The 27,909-nt window shown below is 47.3% G+C and overlaps 1 protein-coding gene and 1 long non-coding RNA gene across 3 annotated transcripts in view; one reads left to right on the top strand and one right to left on the bottom strand.

Annotated features, from left to right (window-relative positions):
* Positions 1 to 27,909, bottom strand: part of LOC127572290 (dual specificity testis-specific protein kinase 1-like) — a 72,830-nt gene continuing 44,921 nt past the window's right edge. The window contains 5 exon segments of the mRNA XM_052019330.1: positions 1 to 1,326; positions 4,844 to 4,991; positions 8,193 to 8,279; positions 14,158 to 14,241; positions 16,831 to 16,921. Coding sequence (XP_051875290.1) covers positions 104 to 1,326; positions 4,844 to 4,991; positions 8,193 to 8,279; positions 14,158 to 14,241; positions 16,831 to 16,921 — 1,633 coding nt within the window. The 3' untranslated portion in view covers positions 1 to 103.
* On the top strand, positions 820 to 27,834 carry LOC127572291 (uncharacterized). Of its 2 annotated transcripts, XR_007956618.1 has the most exons (4): positions 820 to 953; positions 10,695 to 10,869; positions 25,094 to 25,538; positions 27,773 to 27,834. It is a non-coding gene; the product is annotated as an uncharacterized LOC127572291 (long non-coding RNA). The 2 variants fall into 2 exon arrangements; XR_007956617.1 differs by lacking the exon at positions 27,773 to 27,834 and having other exon boundaries at positions 25,094 to 27,461.

Genomic DNA, 27,909 nt, shown 5'->3' on the forward strand with positions numbered 1-27,909 from the left:
AAGGGTCTGTGGGGGGGAGGGTCTGTGGGGGGGTGGTTGGTGGGACAGGGTCTCTGGGGGGGGGGAGGTGGGGAAGGGTCTCCATGGGAACCTCACGCTCGGGCTAAGCCTGTGGAATGTGCCGCGGGCCCTGCTCGGACTCGCAGCTCAGGCTGCGGTAGCGGGCGGGCCGGGCGGCGGGCCGCAGACACACGGGCGGGAAGAAGGCGAAGCCGCCGAGGCAGCAGCCCGGGCACGGCAGCGCCTCCTCCGGCTCCTGCCCGCCATCGCACACCAGCGGCTGATCGCGCGTCAGCTCCGGCGCATGCGCAGCCTCACCTCGCTGCTGCACCGCACGCACGTCAATCATTGACACCGGCGCCTGCGCACTGGCCGATCGTCCCCTCCCCGGTGCCGTGACCGTCAGCACCGGCGCCTGCGCACTGTCTAATAACTCGTTCCCGGGCGGAGCGACCTGTAGCGCATGCGCACCGTCCGGCAACCCGGTTCCAGGCGCGGGCGCCGTTGTCGCCGACGCATGCGCACTGCCTGACAACCCGGTCCTTGGCGCGGAGACTCTTGACGCATGCGCACTGTCCGACAACCCGGTCTCGGGCGCCGGCACCGCTGAGGTCGGCGCATGCGCACTGTCCGTCAGCCCGGTCCCTCCCGTTGGGACCGGCGCATGCGCGCACTCCGCCGTCCCGGAGGCGCCGGGAATGTTGGAGACGGGTCGATGGCGCCCGGCGGCCCAGTCGCCGCCCGAGGGACGGCGAGGCTCGCTCATCGTCACCGCGCCACCGCCGCACGGCCTGCCGTCCGAGGCGGCGACGCGGTCGAGTTCTGAGGAGCTGGAGGCCCCGCTGGAGGCCCCGGCCTCCGCCTCCTCCTCGCTGTCGTCCGCCTCCGGTCCGACACGGCGCGGCGCCCCGGCGGGGCGGAGGAAGCGCGGCCCGCGGCGGAGCACCGGCGAGGTGGGCAGCGAGCGGCAGTTGCGGGCGGGCAGCAGCAGGGCGGGGAGGCCGCGGGCCGCCTCGGTCACCGGCTCGGGGGTGACCGGCATGGGCAGCTGGTAGGCGGCGGGCGGCGGCAGGTCGAACGTCAGCGAGATCACCGACTTGCTGGGCGAGTCGTACAGCTTGATCTTCCCTCCCTTCAGGTCCTCCCGGCCCGAGAACGGGTTGACCCGGGCCCGCAGCCCCGGCAGCTCGCCGGCCGGTGACAGCATGTCCGAGTGGCTGCGCGACAGGCGGGGCTCGCACTGGACCCGCAGGCTGTTGGACAGCAGGTCGCTGGAGCCCCGGGCCCGGCCGGTCCGGGCCGCCTCCGGGTACTCGCCGCCTGCCCCTGTGAGAGAGAGAACAGACAGGGTCAGACACAGGGTGAGGCTCCCTCTCCACCGTCCCATCACACACTCCCGGGCTCAGACACAGGGTGAGGCTCCCTCCGCACCGTCCCATCACACACTCCCGGGCTCAGACACAGGGTGAGGCTCCCTCCGCACCGTCCCATCACACACTCCCGGGCTCAGACACAGGGTGAGGCTCCCTCCGCACCGTCCCATCACACACTCCCGGGCTCAGACACAGGGTGAGGCTCCCTCCGCACCGTCCCATCACACACTCCCGGGCTCAGACACAGGGTGAGGCTCCCTCCGCACCGTCCCATCACACACTCCCGGGCTCAGACACAGGGTGAGGCTCCCTCCGCACCGTCCCATCACACACTCCCGGGCTCAGACACAGGGTGAGGCTCCCTCCGCACCGTCCCATCACACACTCCCGGGCTCAGACACAGGGTGAGGCTCCCTCCGCACCGTCCCGTCACACACTCCCGGGCTCAGACACAGGGTGAGGCTCCCTCCGCACCGTCCCATCACACACTCCCGGGCTCAGACACAGGGTGAAGCTCCCTCCGCACCGTCCCATCACACACTCCCGGGCTCAGACACAGGGTGAGGCTCCCTCCGCACCGTCCCATCACACACTCCCAGGGCTCAGATACAGGGTGAGGCTCCCTCCGCACCGTCCCATCACACACTCCCAGGGTCAGATACAGGGTGAAGCTCCCTCTACACTGTCCCATCACACACACCAGGGGCAATGTGGGTTCAGTACTAAGGTCTTTTTTTAAAGTAAGGGAGAGCAGCAGAGTAGAGTATCTATTCCTGTGTTCCGTCCCTTGTCCACATAAAGGAAAATAAATCCAGTTTGCTTAATTGATATCCTATAAGTCTAATTTTACTCATCAGCAAAGTGATGGAAGGCTATCTTGGATTATCCAGTGAGTTGTCAGTGACCAGAAGCTTGCTCCTTAATGCTTGCTTTGGGGTTTGCCAGGACCACCTGGCTTCAGGCCTTCACAGCCTTGGTCAAAATCTAGACCTGAGAGGTGAGATGAGAGTGACCATCACATCATTTGACCAAGTATAGCGTCAGGGAGCCCTGGTAAAACTAAAGTAATGGGAGCTTTGGAAAGCTAGAGTCACACAAACTGGAGTCATAATGAGCACCAGGACAAATGGTTATGATGAGATTTTTGGAAGGCCCACACAGGAGGCTGGTTAAGCAGTTTTGTGCATATGGAATTTGGGGTAATGGCATGGATTGAAAAGTGGTTAATGTACAGAGAGCAAAGAGTGGCAATAAACAGGTCTTTCTCAAGTTTGCAGTTTGTAACTACTGAGGCAGCGCAAGGTTCAGTGAATAGGCCTCAGCTATTCACAATCTATTTTCAACAATTGAGACCAAATCTGATAGTTTCAAGTTTGCTTACACAAATGTGGGATTGTGATAAGGGAGGAGTATGTAAAAAGGCTTCAAGGGGATATAACCAAGTTAAATGAATGGGCGAGAATATGGAATGTAAGATTATCCAATATGGTGCAGAAAACAAGAAAACAGTATTATTTTTTAAATGGTGCCTGATTGGGAAATGTTGATATTCCAAGGAACTTGGGTGTCCTTGTACACAAGTTACTGCAAAATAACATGCAAGTGCAGCAAGCAATTAGGAAGGCAAATTGCACGCTGACCTTCACTATGTAAGGAGTAGAGATGAAGTACTGCAATTATATTGGGCCTTGGTGTGACTGCATGTGGAATATTGTGCACAGTTTGGGGCTGCTTACTGAGAAAAAAATATGCATGCTATTGAGGGAATGCAGCAAAGATTCACCATACTGGTGGAAATCAAAAAAAACTGTAGATGTAAATCAAGTAAAATTCAGTAATATCTGTGGAAAGAGAAACAGTTCTGAGACCTTCTGCCTAACACAGGGAGGTTTTCCAGATTTTCTGCTTTTATTTCGCCAGATTGGCTCCTGGGATGGTGGACTTGCTGCATAAGAGATGGGGGATAAAAGAGGGCTTGACAGGGTAGATACAAGGAGTGATGAGCCTAGAACCAGGGCACACAGTTTAAGGGCCATTCAGGACTGAGATGAGAAGAAATTCTCTGCCTTGGAGGATTGTGGAGGCTCTGTCACTGAGTTCTAGGCAGGCACAATAGTGTAGTGGTTAGCATAACACTTTACAGTGCCAGTGACCCAGGTTCAATTCTGGCTGCTGTCTGTAAGGAGTTTGTATGTTCTCCCCATGTTTGCATGGGTCTCTTCCGGGTGCTCTGGTTTCCTCCCACATTCCAAAGACGTACGGGTTAGGAAGTTGTGGGCATGCTATGTTGGCGCTGGAAGCGTGCAGACACTTGCGGGCTGCCCCCAAAAGACTCTACGCAAAAGATGCATTTCACTGTGTGTTTCGATGTACATGTGACTAATAAAGATATCTTAAAACATATCAGGAGATTTCTGGGTACATGGAGATGTGGGGATTGTGTAGGAGAATGGATGGAAGACCAGCCATGATCTTGCTGAATGGTTGACTCCTATCTTTATGTTATGATTCTTGCAGGCCACTCATTTCAACCCCAGGATGCTGCTGCAGTAGTTTCTCAGGGTTGTCGAAAAAGTTACCACTTGCTTGATCACACAAACTTTCTCCCAGGTGTGGGTGTGTTTGCGCATGATTGCACAATGTTCTATTCCTTCTGCTGCTCCTCAGATAATGATGCAGATTGGATATACGCAAAGGCCTGTTAGAAGTATTTGCATGACAATGTGATTGGTACCTTATTCACCAAATACAAGATTGTACACTGCACCGTGCAACATGGAGAAAATCCTGCACAAGCCAACAAAAACAATGTAGTAATTATAAGTAAATCCAGAAAAGGTCTGGTAGAATGGTCCCCTGAATGACAGACTTTGTTCCCACAGTAGACTGGAGAAACTGAGATTAAATATAGAGGGCAATTATAGATTTGGGGTGAGGAGTTGGTCATTCAGAACTGAGGTGAGAAATTTCATGGGGTGGAAGTCTGAATGCTGAGCCATTGAGTAAATTCAGGAATGGGACTGATAGCTTTCTGAATTCTAAAATTATGGAGACAGGGCAGGAAGATGAGATGAGATAAAAGATCAGCCAGATAAGTGGAGCAGGTTCTTTTCCTGCTCGTATTCTTATTGTGATACATGGACTGTAGCACCTAGTCACTAATTAAGGGTGTCAATTAACTATGTGAAAGTGACCTTTGGCTGACTGGCCTTAATCTCAGTGGGCAAAGGCAGGAACATGCGAGTTGAAATTCTTCCAACCAAGGAACTGGTATAATGATTAGGTAAATTCAGAACAACTGCATAGTTTAGAGTCTTTTTTCTTTCGTTAGTTGTTAATCTGATCCTTTGTTCCTCACACTGTCCCTCTGCTTCCCCTCCCACTTTAGCTCCATCTTTCCATGCAATTTACCTTTGCTCCTCCCTCCATCCACACCTCTTCCTACCCCTTCTTCATCAGTCTCAAATTACCATTTTGCACTCTTGACACTTCAACAGTTATGTGACGTTCTCTTGCAGTGTCTGCAATTGGAGCTGTGTTCTCATACAGCTTCTTTTCCAGGATCACTTCCAGTCTCTGGACAATCTCCGCAAAGGATGGCCTTTGGGTGGAATCCATCTTAACGTGCAGAAAATGGAAACACAAAATAATGTTAGCAGGTTTACATTATCTCACTTCCAAAGAGTTCATTGTTGCAAGCTGAACGTCTGCCCATACCATCGTGACAGAGCGTGGTCAAAACCCCCAGAGAGGGGGTTTCCACCCACCTGAACCTGAAGTCTGCTCTTAAGGGAGACTCATCCTTAGGAAACTCCTGCTAAAGGCTTTATCAGTTTATCCATTTTATTCACTAACACCTGTGATGTCCCAGGCTGCGTAAGACATGTCACTCATTGGACTAGTAATGTAATCTATCATCTCCCTTTGCCTTTTGGGACAGTGATACCTATGACTACACTGGCAGCAGTGAATCAGTCACTGCTTACTTATAATTTTGCACTGGGTAATGATCCCTCCACACTTAGCCATCTGGGAGCAATGTATCAGTGTTCTCATTGTGTTCCCTGTGAACACCCAGCTAGCCAGATTCCAGCCTGGACAGTACATTGTCAGGGGATACAAATGATCCAACTAGTCAACGGAATTCTTGTCCTGGCAAGAATCTTGGTCACATTTTCATTTGCTTAAAAAAACTAGCATTTCATATTCCCATGGTAGGTACAGAAATTTATTGCTATTTAGGACTGAAATGAGAAATTTCTTCATTCAGATGGTGAATCTTTGGAATTCTTTACTGTGGAAGCTCAGTCATTGATTTCATTCAAAACAGATGGATACATTTCTGGATATTAGAGGAATCGAGGTAGCGGAATAGGGCAGGAAGATGGGGTTGAGGTAGAAGGTCAGCTACATTGTTGAATGGTGAAGGAGGCTCCAGGGACTGAATGGCCCAATCCTGCTTGTGTACAGAATAGGCTTTTATGTTTGTCCATGATGTTATGGACACACTGGCAATGTTGGTTATCCTAAAACTGGGGGGGCAGTTTCGAATGTCAAGTTTTTGGGACTGGTGAGGCCATACTAGGTAAGGATGGCAGATTTCTTCTCTGGAAAACGTTAATGAACCAGAGACGTGTTTACAACAATCCAGTGGTTTCATGGTTACCGTGATCAAGACTTTTTTGTTTAGTAAAGTCCTATTTCTTGAGTTACAGGGAATTTAAAAACTCATGTCTTTGGATCAGTGATCCAGAACTCTGGCTGTCAATCCAGTACTGTAAGCACTGTACTATTGTACCACTATACCTCTCTGCCTCCCCCCCCACCGACACACACATACACACAATGCCATCATAGTGCTTTGAACTGAAACTGAAAGTGGTACCAAACATATTTCCAAATGTCATACCAAACATGCTTGGGCTTTCTCAAATTAAACATGGTCGACAGATTGTATTTATGGCAAACAGGGGTAAGCCATTGTACCTGATCTACCTCAGTGCTGCCTTCCTGCACTAAACCTGTACTAATCCTCAGTGATTCATGTACAAGCATACCTGCATTCCTCTGAACACCAACAACTTTCAATTTCTCAGCATTTAAAAAATAATCCTTTTTATTTTTTTCTACATTATTTCATCTGCCATATTCTCACCCACTCACTTAACCTGTCTATATTCCCTTGAAGCCTCACTGCATCCTCCTCACAACCCATACTGTCACTTAGCATCGTATCATTAGACAACTTGGATGTATAACAACTGAAACTCATCGATGTAAGTTATGAACAACTGCATACGTCAATTCTATGCAGTGATTTTCAGCATGCCACAGCATCATTTGACATTGGAAACTGTTTTAAGTCCTTAGGCAAGATCAACAGCAAAACATTTTCAAGTGAAATGCTAAAACAGGCACAGAGGAATAATGGAGTCATACAGCAGACAAACAGGCCCTTCAGCTAACCACGACCATACTGACTATCAAGTACCATCTATACTCATTCCATTAACAGCATTTTGTTCATAGCCAATGCCTTGGCAATTCTTAAATGCTGTGAGAGTCTCTTCCTACACCACCCTCCAGGCAGTGCTTTACAGATTCCATCCTCGGGTGAAAAAAATCTTCCTCAGATTCCTTCTAAACCTCTTTGACCCTATGCCCTCTCATCTAAGACACCTCTGCTCTGGGGAAAAGTTTACTACTATCTACCCTTTGCCATTGCCCCTCATAATTTTGTATTCCTCGATCAAGTCCACACTCTGCTCCAAGGAAAACAAACTCCGACTGTACAGTCTCTCTTCATACCTGAAGTGCAGCACAGAAACAGACCCTTTGGCTCGCCATGTCTGTGCTGCCCATAGTACCTCCTTACACTGATCCCATTTACCCACATTAGGTCGGTAGCCTTCTATGCCTTGGCGATTCATGTAGTTTCTCGATACTTATTAAATATCCTAAGTAACTGCCTCCACTACCTCTTCAGGCAGCACATTTCAGACCCAGCCTCTGAAAAAAATTCCCCCTCAGATCCCCTCTGAACCTCTCACTTCTTTGAAGCCCCTACCTTGGGGAAAAACGTTTTTTACTATCCTATCTAAACCCCTCAATTTTATATTTCTCTATCAGGTCACCCCTCAGCCTCCTCCGCATCAGGGAAAACAAACCCACGCTATCCAGTCTCTCCTTATAACCATAACACTCTATCCCAGGCAATGTTGTGGTGAATCTCCTGTGCACCCTCTCCAATGCAGTCATATCCTTCCTATAGTTTGGCAATCATGACTGCACACAATATCCCGGTGTGGCCTAACCAATGTTTTATAAAGCTGTAACAAGACATCTCAGCTGTTACATATTCTATGCCAAAGCCAATGGAGGCAAGCACCCTATGTGGTTCTTATGCACCTGTGCCGCCATTTTCAGGGATCTCTAGACATGTACCCACAGGTCCAGCCATTCATCAACGCTCCCTGGGGCCCTACCATTCACTGTGTAGATTCTACCCGTGTTTGACCTCCCAAAATACAACACCTTGCACTTGTCCTGATTAAATTCCACTTGCCATTTCTCCACCCATGTTTCCAGCTGATCAATATCATTCTGTAGCCTTAGGCAACCTCCCTTGCTCTCTACAACACTGCCAATGTTTGTATCAACTGCAACTTAAAGTGGTACCATAACTTGCCCCAGCTAATGCCACCAGTGTTCCTCAATACTGCTTAGGACACTACCATTCATTGCATAATTCTGCACATGCATTTCAGTTTTTAAAGGGGCTTGTGCAAGCCCAATTTGCAAGCTTCACATGAGACTCACAACGCAGCAGAGGACTGCCAGCTCCAGGAATACAGGTGGACAATCTCCCACCATCTTCTGGAAAGTCTTCACATCCAGGCCAAAGTTCTGTGGGAAAATGGAGAATAGAGATTTTAGCATGTCAGTTGTCTGCTCTGAAACTGCAGCGAACGAGACCTCAGTCAGATTGTTAAGGTGGGGGAGAGAACTGGAGGACATGAGTGGATCGAGGAAAGGGAGGAATTTTAGACTGGGCCATGCGTACCCAGTACTGAGGTGAAATTTTGCAGTTTCTCCTGCTATTAAGCAGAAACTGTCAGTTTAAGCTGGACTTGAGCCAAAAGCGTGTTGACTCACCGTGCAATCTATTTATTTTGATTTAACTTTGTGGATGACAGGAAGAAAGAATAATTGTAGCCCTGCAGTTCCACTGGCAGGACTGAAAAGTCTTTGAGGTACCTATGGAACTTGGAAGGAAATTGGCCTGTTATTGCTGCACCACGCACTACAGTCAGCAGGTGGCGCAGTGTGTGTGTGTGTGTGACTGGGCGGAAGCTTTGCGGTCTGCATTCTGGTGAGCAGAATGGCCACTTGTGGTTGCCACTGTGGGGAAAACGGAACGCAAGCCCAAGCTGTTAAAGGGCGGCGTCATCTATTATAAAGTATTATAGCAATGCATTGAAAAAGTTCTTATTTGTGTAGCAGAGGCAAAACCCCTCCAATAGTTAGAAGGAAGTGCAGATTCCTTCTGCATAAATGAGCAAATATGCGTCTTCCTGCTCCAGTTCCCTTTTTTCCACATTAAAATATGCATTGTCTCAATTCTTTTGGGTCCTGAACTGACTCATTCACATACTTCCCACCACCGGACTAGATTACCTCAGTCATAGATTCCAATGCATAGATTCATCCACCATGGAAACAGGCCCTTCGGCCCACTGAGTCTGTGCCTACCGTCAAGCACCCATCTAACCTGACTCTGATTGCATTTTATTCTCCTCACATTTGCATCAACTGCCGCCAGATTTTACCACTCACCCAGACAGACTAGGGGCAATTTACAGTGCCCAATTAACCTACCAACCCGCACATCTTTGTGATGTGGGAGGAAGCCAGAGCACATGGGGGAAACTCACCAGGTCGCATGGAGAACGGGCAAACTCCACAGAGACAGCACCAGAGGTCGGCTTCAAACCCCAGGCAGCTGCACTAACTGCTGTGCTGCTGTGCTGCCCAAATACTAATGGAGGTCTAAAATAAAAATGCAATTTGTAGAAGACACTTCTATACCGGGCAAGGTTTTCCCACATTCAAAATACAGATTAAGGTGTTCATTCCTCTTACTATTCTTTGTGGGAATCCTGCCATGTTGTAAAATGGCTGCTGGACATCTCAATAACTTTGCATCAGTGGTAACAAAATGGACACTTAAAGATACCAGTCTCTCTTTCCTGCCCTCCTCTTCCATCCTACCACGTTGTGACATCTGAACAAGGTCAGGACAACGTGCGTCTCATTTGCCAGTGTCTCAGTGTTTCACTGCCAGCCATTCCCTCTTGACGTGAACCAGCTGCACTAACAGGCAGATGTTGCTGAGGTGATGTAAATAATTTATGTGGCGGCAAAAAAACGGAACCTACACAAAGATGGTACTGAATGCAGAGAAAGGACTTCACTTACCACACTCAGCCATGTACTGAATAATTCACAGCTCCTGGAACCCAGTCACAAGCTAATCATTCAAAATTCATGCAGCAATAGAGTGACTGATCAGAAAAACAGGTCTTTTGTTTGTCAAGAGGTGATAGGTGAAGGAGCTGGGGAAATGGCACACTGTTTCACTGACAGCACCCAGTGACCACATTAGACAGCCCCGGTGAGTGAAAGTTAGGCCCGGAGTAAAGCTCCATCCAAAGTGTCTCACCAAACACTTGCAGAATAGGTGCGGCATGGATGCAACAGAGAATACAGAATCTTTTACAATACCCCTGCTAAAGAATGGCTCACCTCCCACTCCTGACATTTCAGAACATAATCTGGCTGACTCTTTGATGCACTGTGGGCGGCACAATGACGCAGACAGTAGAGCTGCTGCCTCACAGCACCAGAGACCCGGGTCTGATCCTGATCTTGGGTGCCGTCTGTGGGGAGTTTGGACTTCCTCCCTGTGACTGCACACAGAAACCCAGCACTTAGTCATGCATCCTTTCTCTGTGTTCAACCAGAGGCATTATTCTGGGCTGTGGAGGTGGAGCACAGTTGGTAACCTGCATTGTCCACTCTGTAGAAACCAACACTGTACCTCTTTCTTACCTTACTCCCTTTACCCAATTTTTAAGAACTACTCCTTCTGTTTCATAACCTCTCTGATTTGATTACTGGGATCTGTCTCGGCATGTGTGAGTGTTCACTAACCCCACCTCATAACCCCGTCCTGTGCAGTTGTTAGACAAGGTTAGCTGGTACAGTGGATTGTAGGCAGATTCCCAGCTAGAACTAATTCCTCTTCTCATTGCTGTTTAGGTGCCAGAACCTAAAGCCCATGAGGGTTTCATTATCAGCACACTTTAAAGGCTCTTAAGTATGCAAAACTCCGATCAGAACTTCAGGACATCTTGAGCTCACACCTCTACCTGCAACCCATTGCATCAGTCAGCCTTGTTAACAGCTGCCCAGGACTGCGTTCTCTGGGCATGAGGTAAGGTAACTGAAAACTCACGTGTACCGAGGCAGATCCAAATAACCACATCAGGTTACTTACCAGAAAGAACACTTCTTTAAAAACTGGGTAAAGGGAGTAAGATAAGAAAGAGGCACAGTGCTGGTTTATACAGAGTGGATAAACTAAGTTACCAATTTTGCTCCCCTTCCACAGCCCAGAATAATTAATGCCTCTGGTTTAACACAGAAAGGATGCATGAGGAAGCGACAACTACACACCAGCACCCCTACCCCAACCCTACGTAGTGTCTGCCTGTCAGCACCCCCATCTCTCAAGGAGCACATTTAACTCATTTCACACTGAGGCACTGCCACCCTGAGGAGGAAATGTTAGCTCAGGCGATTGTACGAAAATCTCTTGATGCTATTAGTTGAAGATCAGCAGATCTCTTCCTGATCACTTGGTCGCTATTTAGCAGTCACACAAAACATGGCTCCTTTATTTCACTGCAGTCTGTGGAACGTTATTTTCCTCAGATGGCTAAAGGTCGCTCTCACTGTGCTTACGGCCACTTGTATTTAAAACACTGTTAAGGTGTCAGTTGAAGAAGTACTGAATAGATACAGAGGTTGAGTTAGAGACAGCGAGCTGCACTGTCAGCACAGAAACAGGCCTTTCGGCCCAACTCGTCCATGTTGACTGAGATGCCAACCTCCACTAATCTCATGTTCCTGCATTGGCCCATTTCTTCCTATTCCTTTCATATCCATGAATGGGTCCAAATGCTTTTTAAGCACTGTGTTTGTACCTAGGTCTACCATTTCCTCTGGCAGCTCGTTCCATATACTCACCATTCTCTGTGTGAAAAACCTGCCCCTCAGATCTCCTTTAAATTTCACCCCCCTCAACTTAAACCTATGGTTTTAGACTCCCCTACTCTTGGAAAAAAGACTATGACTATCCACCCTATCTATACCCCTCATAGTTTTATAAACCTCTACAAGGTCACTCCTCAGTCTCCTGTGTTCCAGTGAGAACAATCCCAGCCTGTCCAGTCTCTCCCTGTAACTGAAGCCCTCCATTCCAGACCACATCCTGGTGAATGTTTTCTGCACTCTTTCCAGCGCTACCACACCCTTTCTATAGTGTGGTGACCAGAACTGCACACAATATCCCAAGTGTGACCTAACCAATGTCTCATACAGCTGCAACACCATGTCCCGAGTCTTATACTCAATACCCCTGCCTGTGAATGCAAATGCCTTTTTTCACTGCCCTATCCACCTGTGTCACCATTTTCAGGGAGCTTTGAACTTGCACCCCAAAGTCCCTCTGTACAGTACGTCAATGCTTCTAAGGTCCCTGTTTACTGTATATGTCCGGCCAGTATTAAACTGTTGATGGGAGTTCAGGCAGTGGTCTGTACCATGTAGGTACAGTGAGAGTAACAAATATAGTTGAAGGTACAGCTATTGTCCCCTCTGACTTTTCACCCTCTCAGCCCAAACTGCTGCTTTAAAATCAACCATGTCAATCTAATGACTGTGCTAATGTACTCAAAGACCTGAAGTATTTGGACATGCAACACTTTGTCCACTAAAGTCCAATCTGGACAATTGTTATTGAACCTGCTGACATGGATGGCTCGGTCACTAGAAGCAGAAAACTGCACATGGGGGAGATCTGAAATAAAATCAGAAAGGACTGGAAACACTCAGCAGATCAGGCAACATCTGTGGAGAGAGGAACAGGTTAACGTTTCAGGATGAAGACTCTTCATCTGGACACTGTCACTGTTCGGCAAGCGACCTTGCACCCCTGACACTTCCTCCTACGTCATGAGCCCACCAACAATTACCTCTTTGACAAACACCACCTCCTTGTCTCCGCATATCCTGCCCGACCTGAACCTTCTCAGCATTTTCTGCTCTTAATTCCATGAAATTAACTTGTCTAAAATAGTCATACAGCATGGAAACAGGCCTTTCAGCCCAACTGGTCCATGCTGACCAAGATGCCCCATCCAAGCCAGTCCCATTTGCCAGCGTTTGGCCCATAACCTTCTAAACCTTTCCTTTCCACGTACCTGTCCATCTTTTAAAAGCTGTCATTGTACCTATCAGCTCATTCCACATGGATACTACCCTTTGTGTAAAAAAGTTGCCCCTCATGTTCCTCTCAAATCTCTTCCCTCTCACCTTAAACCTATGCCCTCTAATTCTTGACAGCCTAACACTGGGAAAAAGATTGAGACAGAAAATGTGACACAAGAGACTGCAGATGCTGGAGTCTAGAGCAACAAACAATCTGCTGTAGGAACTCAGTGGGTCGAGCAGCATCTTAGCAAGGAAAGGAATTGTCAATGCTTTGGGTCAAAACTGGCTGAATCCTGATGCAGGGTTTCAACCTGAAATATCGACAATTCCTTTCCTCCCACAGATGCTGCTCGACCCGCTGAGTTCCTTCAACAGGCTGTTTGCTGCCTGAAATGTTGTTGCTCATTTTTTTTGGCTCACACCCCTTCAGCCGTCAGTCTGTGTGTTGGCTCCTGATCTAATTACAATTCTCACTTTGGTCTTTAAATCCCTCTCTATCCCTTGATCCTGCAAGTTTCCTGCAGTCCCATTCTGACCCTTTGCACATTCCCAATATTCTTTGATCCACCTTAAGCAGTGACCTAAACTCTGGAATTCACACTTTTAGATAATTCCGAAAACTTGCATCTCCAGCAAGCCCATTCTAAAAAGTTTACTCGTTTTTAAACTTTGTCCAATAGCGCTGCAGAGTGACATTTTTGGATACTTTACAAGGTTAGAACAATACAGCATAAAAACAGGCCCTTCAGCCCACAATGTGCCAAACTAATTAAATTAGTAATCAAATGCCTAACTAAACTAATCCCTTCTGCCTAGTCAGTGACCGTATCCCTCCATTCTCCGCACATTCATGTGTCTATCAAAGAGCCTCTTGCCTCTATCGTATCTGCCTCCACCACCACCCCTGGCAGCACATTCCAGGCACCCACCACTCTCTGTGTAGAAAACTTATCCCGTACATCTCCTTTGAACTTACGCCCTCTCACCTTAAATGCATGCCCTCTAGTATGAGACATTTCAACCCTGGGAAAAGATACCGGCTGTCTACTCTATCTATGCCTCTCATAATCTTATAAACCTCTATCAGGCCTTCCCTCAGCCTCTGCTGCTCCAGAGAGAACAACCCAAGTTTGTCCAACCTTTCCTTATAGCACATGCCCTCTAATCCAGGCAGAATCCTGGTAAACCTCTTCTGCATGCTAAATAAATGCAAGGCTGTTGTTGTTACCTCAGTGCGGGGCAGGTAGTCAGGATCAGCTGGTATTCGGGCAATGATCTCGCACAGAATGATGCCATAGGCGAAGACATCTGTCTGCAACAGAGAGAGAAGAAAGCAATATTCAAAGGAAGATCTGTGCACATACAGCTCATCGACTTGCAGTTCCCATTTCAACAAGGGAACCTTGTGTGATGTTTGAAGTCACGGTTTGGTTTAGACAATAGTCTTGACTCCACCTACATTCTCCAACCATGCACACATTTAGTCCTTTTTTAATGGTGGAAGTGTCTTTAAATCAATTCTCCCTTTAAATCAGGGGAAAGTAAAGCGAGCAATGGTCGGCCTTCATTGCAAGAGCACTGGAGGACAAGTGCAAAGGCATTTGACTGGAATTAGGTTGAGCCTGGTGAGGCCACATTTGGAATGTCGTGCACAGGTCTGGTCTCCCTACTTCAGGAAGGCTATACTTGTGATTGAGAGAGTGCAGTGAAGGTCCACCGTTTTGGTTTGTGGAATTGGGGTGTTGCCCTGTGAGGAGAGGTTAAGCAGACTGCATCTGCGTTCTCTTTAGTTTGATTGAATGAGAGATGATCTCATTGAAACATAAAGTGCCCCGTATCTAAGGAAAGATGTGTTGGCCCTGGAGAAGGTCCAGAGAAGGTTCACAAGATTGATCCCAGGAATGAAAGACTTAATATATGTGGAGTGTTTGATGTCTCTGGGCCTGTACTTGATGGAGTTCAGAAGGATGGGGTTGTTGGTGGGTGGGGGGGATTGGGGGCGGGTGGTGGTCTCAGCCTACTGGATACTGAAAGGCCTGGATAGAGTGGACTTGGAGAGGATGTTTCCATCAGTGGGAGAGTCCAGGATCTGAGGACACAGCCTCAGAATAAAGGGACGTCCCTTCAAAACTGAGGAGGAGGAATTTCTTCAGCCAGAGGGTGGTGAATCTGTGGAATTCATTGCCAGGCAGCTGTGGAGGCCAAGTCATTGGGTGTATTTAAGGCAGAGAGTGATAGGTTCGTGATCGGTAAGGGGGTTAAGGGTTACGGGGAGAAGGCGGGAGAATGGGGTTAAAAAAATCAGCCATGATTGATTGGCGGAGCAGACTCGATGGGCCGAATGGCCCAATTCTGCTCCTATATTTTATGGTCTTATGGACTTGAGAGTTTGTTTCCCCAGAGCCAGGGGTCAGAATTTTTAAACCAAGGTGTTGCCCGATCAGACTGGGATGAGAAGACTTTTTACAACATAAACACAGCATCGCTGGAATCCCCCATCAAACTGCAGGGTCAGTGACTCTGAATATATTCAAGGCAGAGACTGATTCATGGAGACACAAGGGACTGCAGATGAAGGGTCTCGGCCTGAAATGTCGGCTGTCCATTTCCCTCCATAGAAGCTGCCTGACCCGCTGAGTTCCTCCAGCGTTCTGAGAGATTGATAGGTGTTTGGTTATAACGGGAACCGAGGGGTATGGAGTTCATGCGGGAAATTGGAACTGAGGTGAAAGATCAGTTGCCACCTTGTTGAATGGCAAAACAGGTGCAAGAGGCGATGAGCCTCCAACTGCTTCAGTTTATTCTGTCTTCTAACATCTTGGGATTTTTATGTCATGAGTTACACCCAGATACTGAGATCAAAACAATCAATTCCAGCCCAAAGGTGGGGCAACATACTCTGGCCTGGAGTACAAGGACATTCAGCCAATCAACTGCAAATTGGGAATCAGGTCAGAAGACCTGCTCCAGAGCCCAGAGACAGACAAGCGATCTGGATGGACAAGTAGTCTGCTGCAGGACCAGATGGAGCCGACCTTGTGCTCCAGAATATAAAGAGGGCCTAACCATCTGCAAACGCAGCCTTGGGACTTGGTCATGGTGTGGTTGAGTGGTGACTGGTCAGTAAGTCCTTCTCATCAATTATCGTATCAAAAGAGGACACAGTTTTAAGGTGAGAGGGGAGAGATTTAACAGGAAGATCCACAAAAACTGCTGGAGGAACTCAGTGGGTCAGGCAGCATCTATGGAGGGAAATGGACAGTTGATGTTTCAGGTTGAGACCCTTCATCTGGACTGGAAAGAAAGGGGAAGCTAGCCAGGGGTGGAGGGAAGGGGTGGAGCAAGACCTAGCAGGTTTAGGTGGATCTGGTGCTCCACCCCTTCCCTCCACCTTTTTATTACTGGCTATCACCCCCTTTCTTTCCAGTCCTGATGAAGGGTCTCGACTTGAAACATCGACTGTCCATTTCCCTCCATAGATGCTTCCTGACCCGCTGAGTTCCTCCAGCATTTTGTTTGTGGCTTCAGATTTCAGCATCTTGAGTCTCTTGTGTCTCCAGATATAATAGGAACCTGAAGGGCAACTTTTTCACCCAGGTGAAGTGGTTGAGGCAGGTACATTAACAGACATTTGGACCGGTCCATGGATAGGAAAGGTTTAGAGGGATATGGGCCAAATTTGGGCAAATGGGACCAGATTAGACGGGCAAGGCTCAATTCTATGACTCCACTGGAGGGTAGTCTACCTCTGGCTCACTCCCAGTGTTAGTGAGGGGAGGATTGAACTTGTACATGCACCAGTCCTGAGCTGAATCTCAGTGAACAAGCTGTACCTTTCTCCTATGGGAACATGTGTTACTGCGAGGGTGGCTATGTGCTTCCTCTGTCTCCCTGGTTTTACCTTCTCATCGTACAGCTCTCCTCTCAGAACCTCAGGTGCCATCCAGTACGGCGATCCAACCACAGCCAATGGCTCCTTCTCCCCATCACCGCTATGGAATGAAAACATTCAGCAGAGTGTGAACATGTAACCTTATTAAAATCTGGCCAACTTCCAAACAATTTCTCCAAATGTCATGCATGCCGAGAGCAGATATCCAGCTTGGTACAGCAAAGATTCAAACATGGATCCACAGAGCCATTAGTGCCTAGAACAAGGCCATTTGGCCCATCACTCCATGGTGTCTTTACCTTACATAAAGCACAGTACAACCAATCCAGATGCAGAAGAAGTACTGCCTTCATTCCCCAGACACAGAGTGGCGTTTTTACGGTGCCCTGAATAGAAAATGTCCTAATTCATAATCTAAATACCAATAGCTTCTACACCCAAACCCAAAAAGAGTGGACAGTTGCACAACACGGAAACAGGCCCTTTGACCCAACTGGTCCACGCCAACCGAAGTGCTTTCCTGAGCTGGTCCCATTTGCCTGCACTTGGCCCATATCCCTCTGAGCCATTCCGATCGATGAACATGTCCCAATGTCTTTTATACATTGTAACTGTACCCACCTCCTCTGTGTACCACTCTGTTCCATATACCCACTGAGTGAAAAACTTGCCCCTCAGATCCTCTTTCAATCTTTCCCCTCTCACCTTAAACCTATGCCCTCCAGTGTTAGACTCCCCGACCCTGGGAAAAAAACTGTAACCATTCACCTATCTACACCCCTCATGATTTTATAAACCTCTATAAGGTCACTGCTCAGCCTCCTACGCTCCAGGGAAAACCATCCCAGCCTTTCCAGTCTCTCCTTATAAATCAAGCCCTCTGGTCCCAACAAACAGAGGTGGCACTCACTGCACCAGATCCCAGACACTGAACCTATGCTGAGCCAACTGATTTCCCAAACAGTGAAGGGATCTGCATTGTGTCCGTGGCCCAGATGGTGAAGAGATCTGCATTGTGTCCATGGCCCAGATAATGAAGAGATCTGCATTGTGTCTGTGGCCCAGATGGTGAAGAGATCTGCATTGTGTCTGTGGCCCAGATGGTGAAGAGATCTGCATTGTGTCCGTGGTCCAGATGGTGAAGAGATCTGCATTGTGTCTGTGGCCCAGATGGTGAAGAGATCTGCATTGTGTCCGTGGCCCAGATGGTGAAGAAATCTGCATTGTGTCCATGGCCCAGATGGTGAAGGGATCTGGATTGTGTCCATGGCCTAGACGGTGAAGAGATCTGCATTGTGTCTGTGGCCCAGACGGTGAAGAGATCTGCATTGTGTCCGTGGCCCAGACGGTGAAGAGATCTGCATTGTGTCTGTGGCCCACATGGTGAGGAGATCTGCATTGTGTCTGTGGCCCAGACGGTGAAGGGATCTGCATTGTGTCCAGGGCCCAGACGATGAAGAGATCTGCATTGTCTGTGGCCCAGATGGTGAAGAGATCTGCATTGTGTCCGTGGCCCAGATGGTGAAGAGATCTGCATTGTGTCTGTGGCCCACATGGTGAAGAGATCTGCATTGTGTCTGTGGCTCAGACGGTGAAGGGATCTGCATTGTGTCCAGGGCCCAGACGGTGAAGAGATCTGCATTGTGTCTGTGGCCCAGATGGTGAAGGGATCTGCGTTATGTCTGTGGCCCAGATGGTGAAGGGATCTGCATTGTGTCCATGGCCCAGACATGCAGTTTTCCCATGGAGGGGTAATTCGACAATAGTGGTGGTTGTGAAATGTCAATGGGGGTGGTCAGACCTTTGTTGGAGATCAATTCCTGCCAGAAATTACTTTCAATTGGAGCCAAGATGAAAGATCAGTCATGATCTTGTTGAATGACAAAACAGGTGCAAGAGGTGAATGGCCTCCAGCTGCTTCCATTGGCTTCTGTGGCTGGTTGCTTCCAGGGACTTGACATATGTGGACATGGAAATGTGATGTAAGAAATCACCAGTGTTTTGGGGGACATGGGTTCAGGGCTGAGAACATGTACCAACAGGCTCAAAGACAGCTTTTATCAGACTCTTGAACGCACCTATTGTATGCTAAAGATGAATGCCTGATCTCCCAATCTACCTCGTCATCGCCCTTGCACCTTATTGTCTGCCTGCACTGCACTTTCTCTATAACTGTAACACTTTATTCTGCATTCTTTTTTTTTCCTTTCCTACTACCTCGATGTACTTAAATATGGAATGATCTGACGCAAACAAAAGCTTTTCACCAATCACCAATTACTTTTTCTTCAATGAAATGGGAGATGGTGGGCAGGGGGAGGTGGTCAGAGGGACCAGGACAGGCCAATGAGGATCAGTAAACAAGATACGGGAGGAACTAAGCAAGTCAGGCAGCATCTGTGGATGGAAATGGATGGTCACTGCCTATTTCCCCCCACAGATGCTGTACGACCCGCTAGGTTCCTCCAGCATCTTGTGTGTTGCTCCCAATTCCAGCGTCTGCAATCTCTTGTGTCTCCAGTGGGGATCAGTGCTTGGAGGAGATACCATGTGCCCGTGGGCTAGGGAGAAAACCCTGTAAAGATATGAGGATAATTTATAAGCATCCACCCACAATGCAGGCAAGTCCTTGTGCCCGCTCCTGCTGCTCTGTGGGCCAAGAAGGATGTGAGATCTTCTCCTCTTCAGTACAGAGACTGGGTCACTTCCCAGCAAGCAGCACACTGTGAGCAATGTACAAAGTTGCTGGAGGAACACAGCGGGTCAGGCAGCATCTGTGGAGGGAAATGGACGGTCGACATTTCGGGTCGAGACCCTTCATCAGGGCTGGAAAGAAAGAAGGGAGATGGCCAGTACAAAGAGGTGAGGGGAAGGGGTGGAGCAAGAGCTGGCGGGTGATAGGTGGATCCAGGTGAGGGGGGTGATAGGCAGATGGGAAGGGAGGAAAGTGGGAATGATGTCAGAAGCTGGGAGGTGATTGTCGGAAGTGACAAAAGGGCTGAAGAAGATGGAATCATAGGAGAAGACGGGCGAACATGGAATAAAGGGAAGGAGGTGGGGAGGGGAACCTGAGGGAGGAGTGTGTGGCTGATGGGCAGATCGAGGGTGGGGGAGGGGAAAGAGAGAGGGTGATGGGGACTGGTGGATCAGGAGGAAAAAATGGGGAAGGGACAGTTTACTGGAAGTTGGAGAATTCGATATTCATGCCGTCAGGTTGGAGACTACCAAGGCAGAATATGAGGATCTGTTCACTTAATCTGTGTAGTGCCTGAGGCCAGCAGCATCCATTTCTCAGAGGGAACACTGCCTGCAGCTGACACAGTTGTGGGATGTGACAGTAAGAGCTGATTGCAAAGATCACACACCAGTGGCCACTGTGAGGACTTGCACTTTGGTGCATCTTACACAGGGGAAACCCTACAATGGTGTTCTGAGGACCTCACAGCTGAAGCTATAAACAACATTGTAGTGACATTCAATAGTAACACCATAAAAAGGAGTGTGAAAAAAATATCTAAGCTTCAGCATCCTCTCCGAATTATCCTGTTTACTCATGAACTAATTTAATCTACAATTTTCTGGGGGAACTCAGTGGGTCAGGCAGCATCTGTGGAGGGAAATGGACAGTCAATGTTTCAGATCAACACCCTTCATTTTGATTGTCTAGATGCTGCCTGATCTGCTGAGTTCTTCCAGCAGAGTGTTTGTTGCTCCATATTCCGGCATCCACAGCCTCTTGTCTGTCTATGGTTGTGATATACTCTGGCAGAGCATATGAACAAAGGAGTAGCAGGTGTAAGCCACTCAGTCCCTCACACCTGCTCCGTCATTTAATAAGATAATGGTTGATCCCATTCCCACATTCCTGTCATTCCCTGGTAACCTTTCAGACCCTTTCTTATAAAAAATCTATCCACACCAGTTCTGAAACTTCCACCACCTTTCGAGGAAGAGACTTCCAAAGACTTACAACCCTCTGAGAGAAAAAAAGTTGCTTCATCTTCATCTTAAATGGGTGATGCCTTATTTATAAACTGTGACTCCGAGTTCTAAATTCTCCCACAAGAGGAATCTTCCTCTCCACATCTACCCTGTCAAGAGCTTCCAAGTTCCTAGGTGTATATATCACCAACAATTTGTCCTGGTCCAGCTATAGTCAAGAAAGCACATCAGCACCTCTGCTTCTTCAGAAGGCTAAGGAAATTCGGCATGTCCCAATGACCCTGACCAATTTTTACAGATGCACCATAGGATGCATCACAGCTCGGTACGGCAACTGATCTGCCCAAGACCTCAAGAAATTGCAGGGAGTTGTGATTGCAGCCCAGTCCATCACACAAACCAGCCTCCCGTCCACTGACTCTGTCGACACGTGAATGACAGAAAAATGGTGGGCTATGTGGGAAGGAAGGGTTAGATAGATCTTACAGCAGGATAAAATGTCGGCACAACATTGGGAAGGGCCTGTACTGGGCTGTAGTGTTTCATGTTCTCTGTTCTATGTTCCCTCTGCCTTCAGAAAGCAACCAACATAATCAAGGCCACCTCCTCCCCTGATCATTCTCTCTTCTCCCATCTCCCATCTCCCATCGGGCAGAAGATACAAAAACTTGAGAACATGTACCACCAGGCTCAAGGACAGCTTCTATCCTGCTATCAGACTCTTGAACGGACCTGTCATACACTAAAAGATGAACTCTTGATCTCCCAATCTACCTCATCGTGGCCTTTGCACCTTATTGTCTGCCTGCACTGCAATTTCTCTGTAACTGTAACGCTATATTCTGCATTCTGTTTCCTTTTAACTAACTCGATGTACTATGATATACCTCAATGCATGGAATGATCTGTCTGGATGGCACGCAAACAAAAGCTTTTCACTGCATCTCAGTACATGTGACAATAATAAACCAATTTGAATTCCAGTTCAAGACCCCTCAGTATCTTAGGCTTCCGGTGAAAAAGTTGACAACTGACATTTGAGGCCTTTTCTACTGAAGACTGAGCACACGCTGTGACAGGTATACAGATAATCCAATAAAACTGGGTTCATTTTACAACCTGCAGAAGAGCCATCCAACCACTTAACTGTTGATTCAAAAGCTCTGCTTGACAAATACCACATTTAATGAAAGGTCATGCGATATAAATTGTCACATCAAAATGTTAACAGCCTCACAGGAACAGCCTTTCAAACTTCAGACTCCTGTGGTAGGAACTTATTGCAGGACCCAGTGTGATCTGACCTTAGGCTGTGGTGACTCAGAAAGATTGCCAAGACAACAACTGGACACAGGAGGTTAGTTTCCTTATATAGAAAGAAACTGCATTTAGATGGCACCTTTCATAACTTCTGCAAATACTTTAGAGCCAATTTAATACCTTTCAAGTTCAGTCACAGTTGCAGTTTAGGAAATGCAGCAGTTCATTTGCAGACAGCAGGATCCCACAAACAGTTGACCAGCTGTATGTAATTCTGGTCACCACACAACAGGAGGGATGTGATTGAGCTGGAGAGAGTGCAGAGGAGATTCACCAGGATGTTGCATCGATTAGATGACTTTAGTTATGGGGAGAGATTGGATGGACTGGGCTTGTTTTCTCTGGAGCGAAGGAGGCTGAGGGGTGACATGATAGGAATTTATAAGATTATGGGAGGCGTAGAAAGTCAAAATCTTTTTCCCATGGTAGGGGTATCAAAAACAAGAGGGAATAGTTTTAAGGTGAGTGGTTAGAGATTTAAAGGGAATCTTAGGGGTAAGTTTTTTTTTACAGAGAGAGCTGCCAGAGGAGGTGGTGAAATCAGATACAATTACGATGTTTGAGGCATTTACACACTTAAGTAGGCCTCGTAGGATATAATCCTAATGCAGGCAAATGGGATTAGTGTAGGTGGGCAGAAAGGTTGGCATGGACGTGATGAGTCATTATATGACTCTATAATGCTTCACTTAGTGACGTTGATTGAAATTTTGGACAGGTCATTGAGGCAGCACAGTAGTGTAGCGGTTAGTGCGACGCTATTACAGCGCCAGTGATTGGGGTTCGATTCCCATTGCTGTCTGTAAGGAGTTTGTACATTCTCCCGTGTCTGCGTGGGTTTCCTCCGGGTGCTCCGGTTTCCTCCCACATTCTAAAGACGTACAGGTAGGTTAATATGGGGTATAAAATGGGCGGCGCATTGGGCTGGAAGGGCCTGTTACCACGCTGTAAATAAAGATTTTTTAAAAAATTTAAAAAAAATTTAAATTTTAATTTAACTTCCCTGTTCTTCTTAGAAAGATTCAATGGATAAATCCTGGGATGAAGAGAAGTTGAAAAGGGTGGACTGATATTCATTCATTGAATGAAAGGTGATATTCTAGGAGTACAAAGAATTCTGAGGGGGGTTGACAGGGTGGATGCTGAGAGGATATTTCCAGCCATGGGCTATCTAGAGACACAAGAGACTGCAGATGCTGGAATCTGAAGTAACACATAAAGAGCGCTGGAGGGACTCAGCGGATCAGGCAACAACTAAGGGGGGAAATGGACAGTCGACGTTTCAGCTCGAGACTCTTCATCTGGACTCCTGATGTGGTACCTAGAGCCAGGGGCATGGTTTCAGAGTGGGATGAGGAAGAATTCCTTCTCCCAGTGGGCTGTGAATCTTTGGGATTCTCTACCTGAGGGAGCTCAGGGGGTGGGTCATTGAATATAATCCATTTGAAGACTGGCAGATACTTCAACTCGAAGGGAGTCAAAGGGTACAGTGAGAGAGCAGGTAATTGGTGTGAGATTAGATAGGGCACGATCTTACTGAATAGCAGAGCAGGTTTGAGGGGCTGATTAACCTGGTCCTGATTCTTAGGTCTTATATTCTTAAGTTGACACTTAAAATGGGATCTTCCTCCATAAATGCCCCACACAGTAATTATACCTTTGGAATGTTGTGCAAGTTCAGTTTTGGATCTGATGACTACTTGGGTAATACCACAGAGGAGTGCCCCTGTTCCAGCAGTGATATTACCTAAACAGAGTCAGATTTTCTATCTGACAGTAGATAACAACTTAAAATCAAAGGATTATATAAAAATCATGACAAAGGGGGAGACACAAGAGACTGCAGATGCTGGAATCTGCAGCAACAAACAGTCTGCTGGAGGACCTCAGCGGGTCGAGCAGCGTCTGTGGGGGGAAAGGAATTGTTGACGTTTCGGGTCGAGACCCCACATCAGGACCAAGAGTGAAGAGGGGAGACTTACCTTCCTTACTGCTCGTGACCCCTGAACATTTACTGTCAGTGATTTTGAGTCCCATTTTACAACTTTTCCCAATTCCTCAACATTTAAACAGTACTCAGCATTTCTTCCTACTGAAGTGGATAACACACTTCTCCACATCGCATTCCATCTGCCAGGTCATTGCCCAGTCACTCAGCTTGTCCTATCTCCTTGAAGCCTCTTTGGATTCTCATTACTCCTCACATTCCCACTCTGTGTCCTTAGCAAACTGGGAAATATAACATCACATCCCATCAGCCAATTCTACCAATGAATTCTACCAATAGATTGTAAACAGTTAAGGTCCAACCCCCATGGACCCCACTAGGTACAGCCCTATTTAACCCTATTTGTTATTTTCTATCTTTAACTAATTCTCAATCCACACTAGTACATTACCCCAAATTCCAAGAAGGTACAAAAGCCTGAGAACATGTACCACCAGGTTCAAGGACAGTAGTTCCATTCCCCAAGAAGGATGCATCACGGCTTGGTACAGCAAACTGCTTTGCCCGTGACCACAAGAAACTGCAGAGAGTTGTGGAAACAGCTCAGCACATCATGGAAAACAGCCTCCCCTCCATGGACTCTTGTCTACGCCTCTCACTGCCTTGGTAAAGCACCCAACATAATCAGAAACCCCACCCATCCCGGACATTCTCTCTTCTCCCCTCTCCCATTGGGCAGTAGATACAAAAACCTGAAAGCACGTACCACCAGGCTCAAGGACAGCTTCTATCCCACAGTTATGACTATTGAATGGTCCCCTAGTATGATAAGATGGACTCTTGACCTCACAACCTACCTCGTTATGGCCTTGCAACTTACTGTCTGCCTGCACTGCACTTTCTCTGTCACTGTAACACTTTATTCTGCATTCTGTTATTGTTTTCCCTTGTACTACCTCAATTCACTGTGTAATGAATTGACCTGTATGAACGGTATGTAAGACAAGTCTTTCATTGTACCTTGGTACATGTGACAATAATGAACCAATTTACCAATTTCAGCAACTTTGTCTCAGTACTACCATCGGGGAGGAGGTACAGGAGCCTGAAGACCCACACTCAACAATTCAGGAACAGCTTCTTCACCTCCGCCATCAGATTTCTGAACGGTCCATAAACCCATGAACCACACCTCATTATTCCTTTTTTTTGCATTATTTATTTATTTTTGTAACTTATAGTAATTTTTATGTCTTTGCACTGTACTGCTGCCGCAAAACAACAAATTTCATGTCAAATAAGTCAGCGATAATAAATCTAATTCTGACCTGTGTAGGACCTTATCAAAAGCCTCCCAAATGTCCAAACATCCCGTATCCACTGGTTCCCCCTCATCTTCGCTGCTAGACATACAGCATCTTCAAAGAACTCCAATGGATTGGTCAAACATGATTTTCCTTTGTCGTTCTTGATGTCACATCCTTCATTACAGATTCCAGGCTAACAGGTCAGTGTTTCCCTATTTTTCCTCCTCCTCCTTTCCTACATGCTTTGATTGCATCAGCTACCTGCCAATCTATTGGAACAGTTCCAGAATCTGTGGAACTTTGGAAGATCGACAACCAGAGCATCCACTATCTACAGGATTAGGAGGTTAAGGAGGCTTGGCCTGTCACCGAACATTCTAAAAACTTCTACAGATGTACTGTTGAAGGTGTCCTGACTGGTTGTATCACGGTCTGGGATGGCAATTAAAATGCACAGGAACATAAGAAGCTGCAGAGAGTAGTGGACTCTGCTCAATACCTCATAGGCACATCCCTCCCCACCATCAGTAGTATCTACAGGAGGCGCTGCCTCAAGAAGGCAACATCCATCATCAAAGATCCCCACCATCCGGGCCATGCCATCTTCTCATAGCTCCCATTGGGCAGGAGGTACAGAAGCCTGAAGTCCCACATCACCAGGTTCAGGAACAGCGACTTCCCTTCAACCATTCTGTTCTTGAACCAACCGGCACAACCCTAATCACTGCAGTTTAGCAACACTATGTCCACTTTGATCACTTTGCCCTAAAATGGACTTCTTTGTTCTGTGTTCTTTCTTGTAAAAATTGTGTTTAATCTATGTTTAATTTATGTTTTTCTTGTGAATTCTGCTTATCTGATGCTATGTGCCTGTGATGCTTGGCAAGTAAGTTTTTCATTTCACTTGTGCATACATGTACTTGTGCATATAAGGTAAGATAAGATTTCTTTATTAGTCACATGTACATCAAAACACACAGTGAAATGCATCTTTTGCATAGAGTGTTCTGGGGGCAGCCCGCAAGTGTTGCCACACTTCTGGTGCCAACATAGCCTGCCCAAAACTTCCTAACCCGTACGTCTTTGGAATGTGGGAGGAAACCGGAGCACCTGGAGGAAACCCACGCAGACACGGGTTTAAACTTGAAATTGACTCGACTTTGACTACACAGCGACCTCCTTCAAAACTTGGATGCAGATCATCGAGTCCTTGAGATTTTTCTGTTTTCCAGTTTATTAACTTCTCAAGTTGTAGTTCATCATTAGTACTAATTCCTCCTTTGCTTTGGAACCCTGCTTCTCGGTATTTCTGGGAAGAATTTTTGTCTTCAGTGAAGATAATTACAAACTATTTGTCTAATTCCTCTTCCCCATTATAAATTCTAACCTCTCTGTCTGTAGGGGATCCACTTTTGCTCTCACTAGTCCTTCTAACATATTTTTTGCCACCCACACACCAGGGTCAACTTACAGTGGCCAATTAACTGACTGACCCGCACGTCTTTGGGATTTGGGAGGAGACTGGATTCCTTCCCAGTCACAGGGAGAACCTGCAAACTCCACACAGACAGCACCGGAGATCAGGATTGAACCCGGGTCCATGGAGATGTGAGGGAGCAGCACTACCTGCTAAGTCATTTTGTTGCCCTCTGTACAAAAGGACCATCCTTTAAGCTACACAATCACTCTGGGACACCAGCCTCCCCTCCTTGGACTCTGTCTTTACTTCTCGTTGTCTTGGTGAAGCAGCCAGCATAATCAAAAACCCCACTCACCTGGGTCATTCTCTCTTCTCTCCTCTTCCATCGAGTAGAAGATACAGGAGCCTGAGGGCACGTACCACCAGACTTAAGGACAGCTTCTACCCCACTGTGATAAGACCATTGAACGGTTCCCTTATACAATGAGATTGACTATGACCACATGATCTACCTTGTTGTGACCTGGCACCTTATTGCACTGCACTTTCTCTGTAGCTGTGATACTTTACTCTGTACTGTTATTGGTTTTACCTGTACTACATCAATGCACTCTGTACTAACCCAATGTAACTGCACTGTGTAATGAATTGACCTGTATGATTGGTGTGCAAGACAAGTTTTTCACTGTACCTCGGTACAAGTGACAATAATAAACCAATTCCAATATTATATCACAGCAGGCTTTAGGCGCCTGGCATCCTGGAACTGTTTACAACACTGCTGTCCTTACCATGTTTTCATGCGTGTTCCTTTGTTACCTTCTCCTTCGCCCATTTTGCCATTTAACTGCTCCAAAAATCTACCCACAGATATTTCTCTTTTGTTCTTCCCAATTCCCACCAACCCCTCCCCTCCTATTTTATTAAAAAACTGCTCATCTCTCTACAGCTTCCAGTTCTGACGAAAGGTCATCGACCCGAAACATTAACTCTTGTTTGTTTCTATCCCCACAGATGCCGCATGACCCAGAGTCATAGAAAGATACAGCACAGAGGCAGGCCCTTCAGCCCATCAGGTCTGTACCGACCATCAACCACTCAATTTTTCCCCTCATCTTACCCTACCCCATTTTCTCCTCTCCACATTCCCA

The sequence above is a fragment of the Pristis pectinata genome, chromosome 7 (genome assembly GCF_009764475.1).
Source record: "Pristis pectinata isolate sPriPec2 chromosome 7, sPriPec2.1.pri, whole genome shotgun sequence".
Lineage (NCBI taxonomy): Eukaryota > Metazoa > Chordata > Chondrichthyes > Rhinopristiformes > Pristidae > Pristis > Pristis pectinata.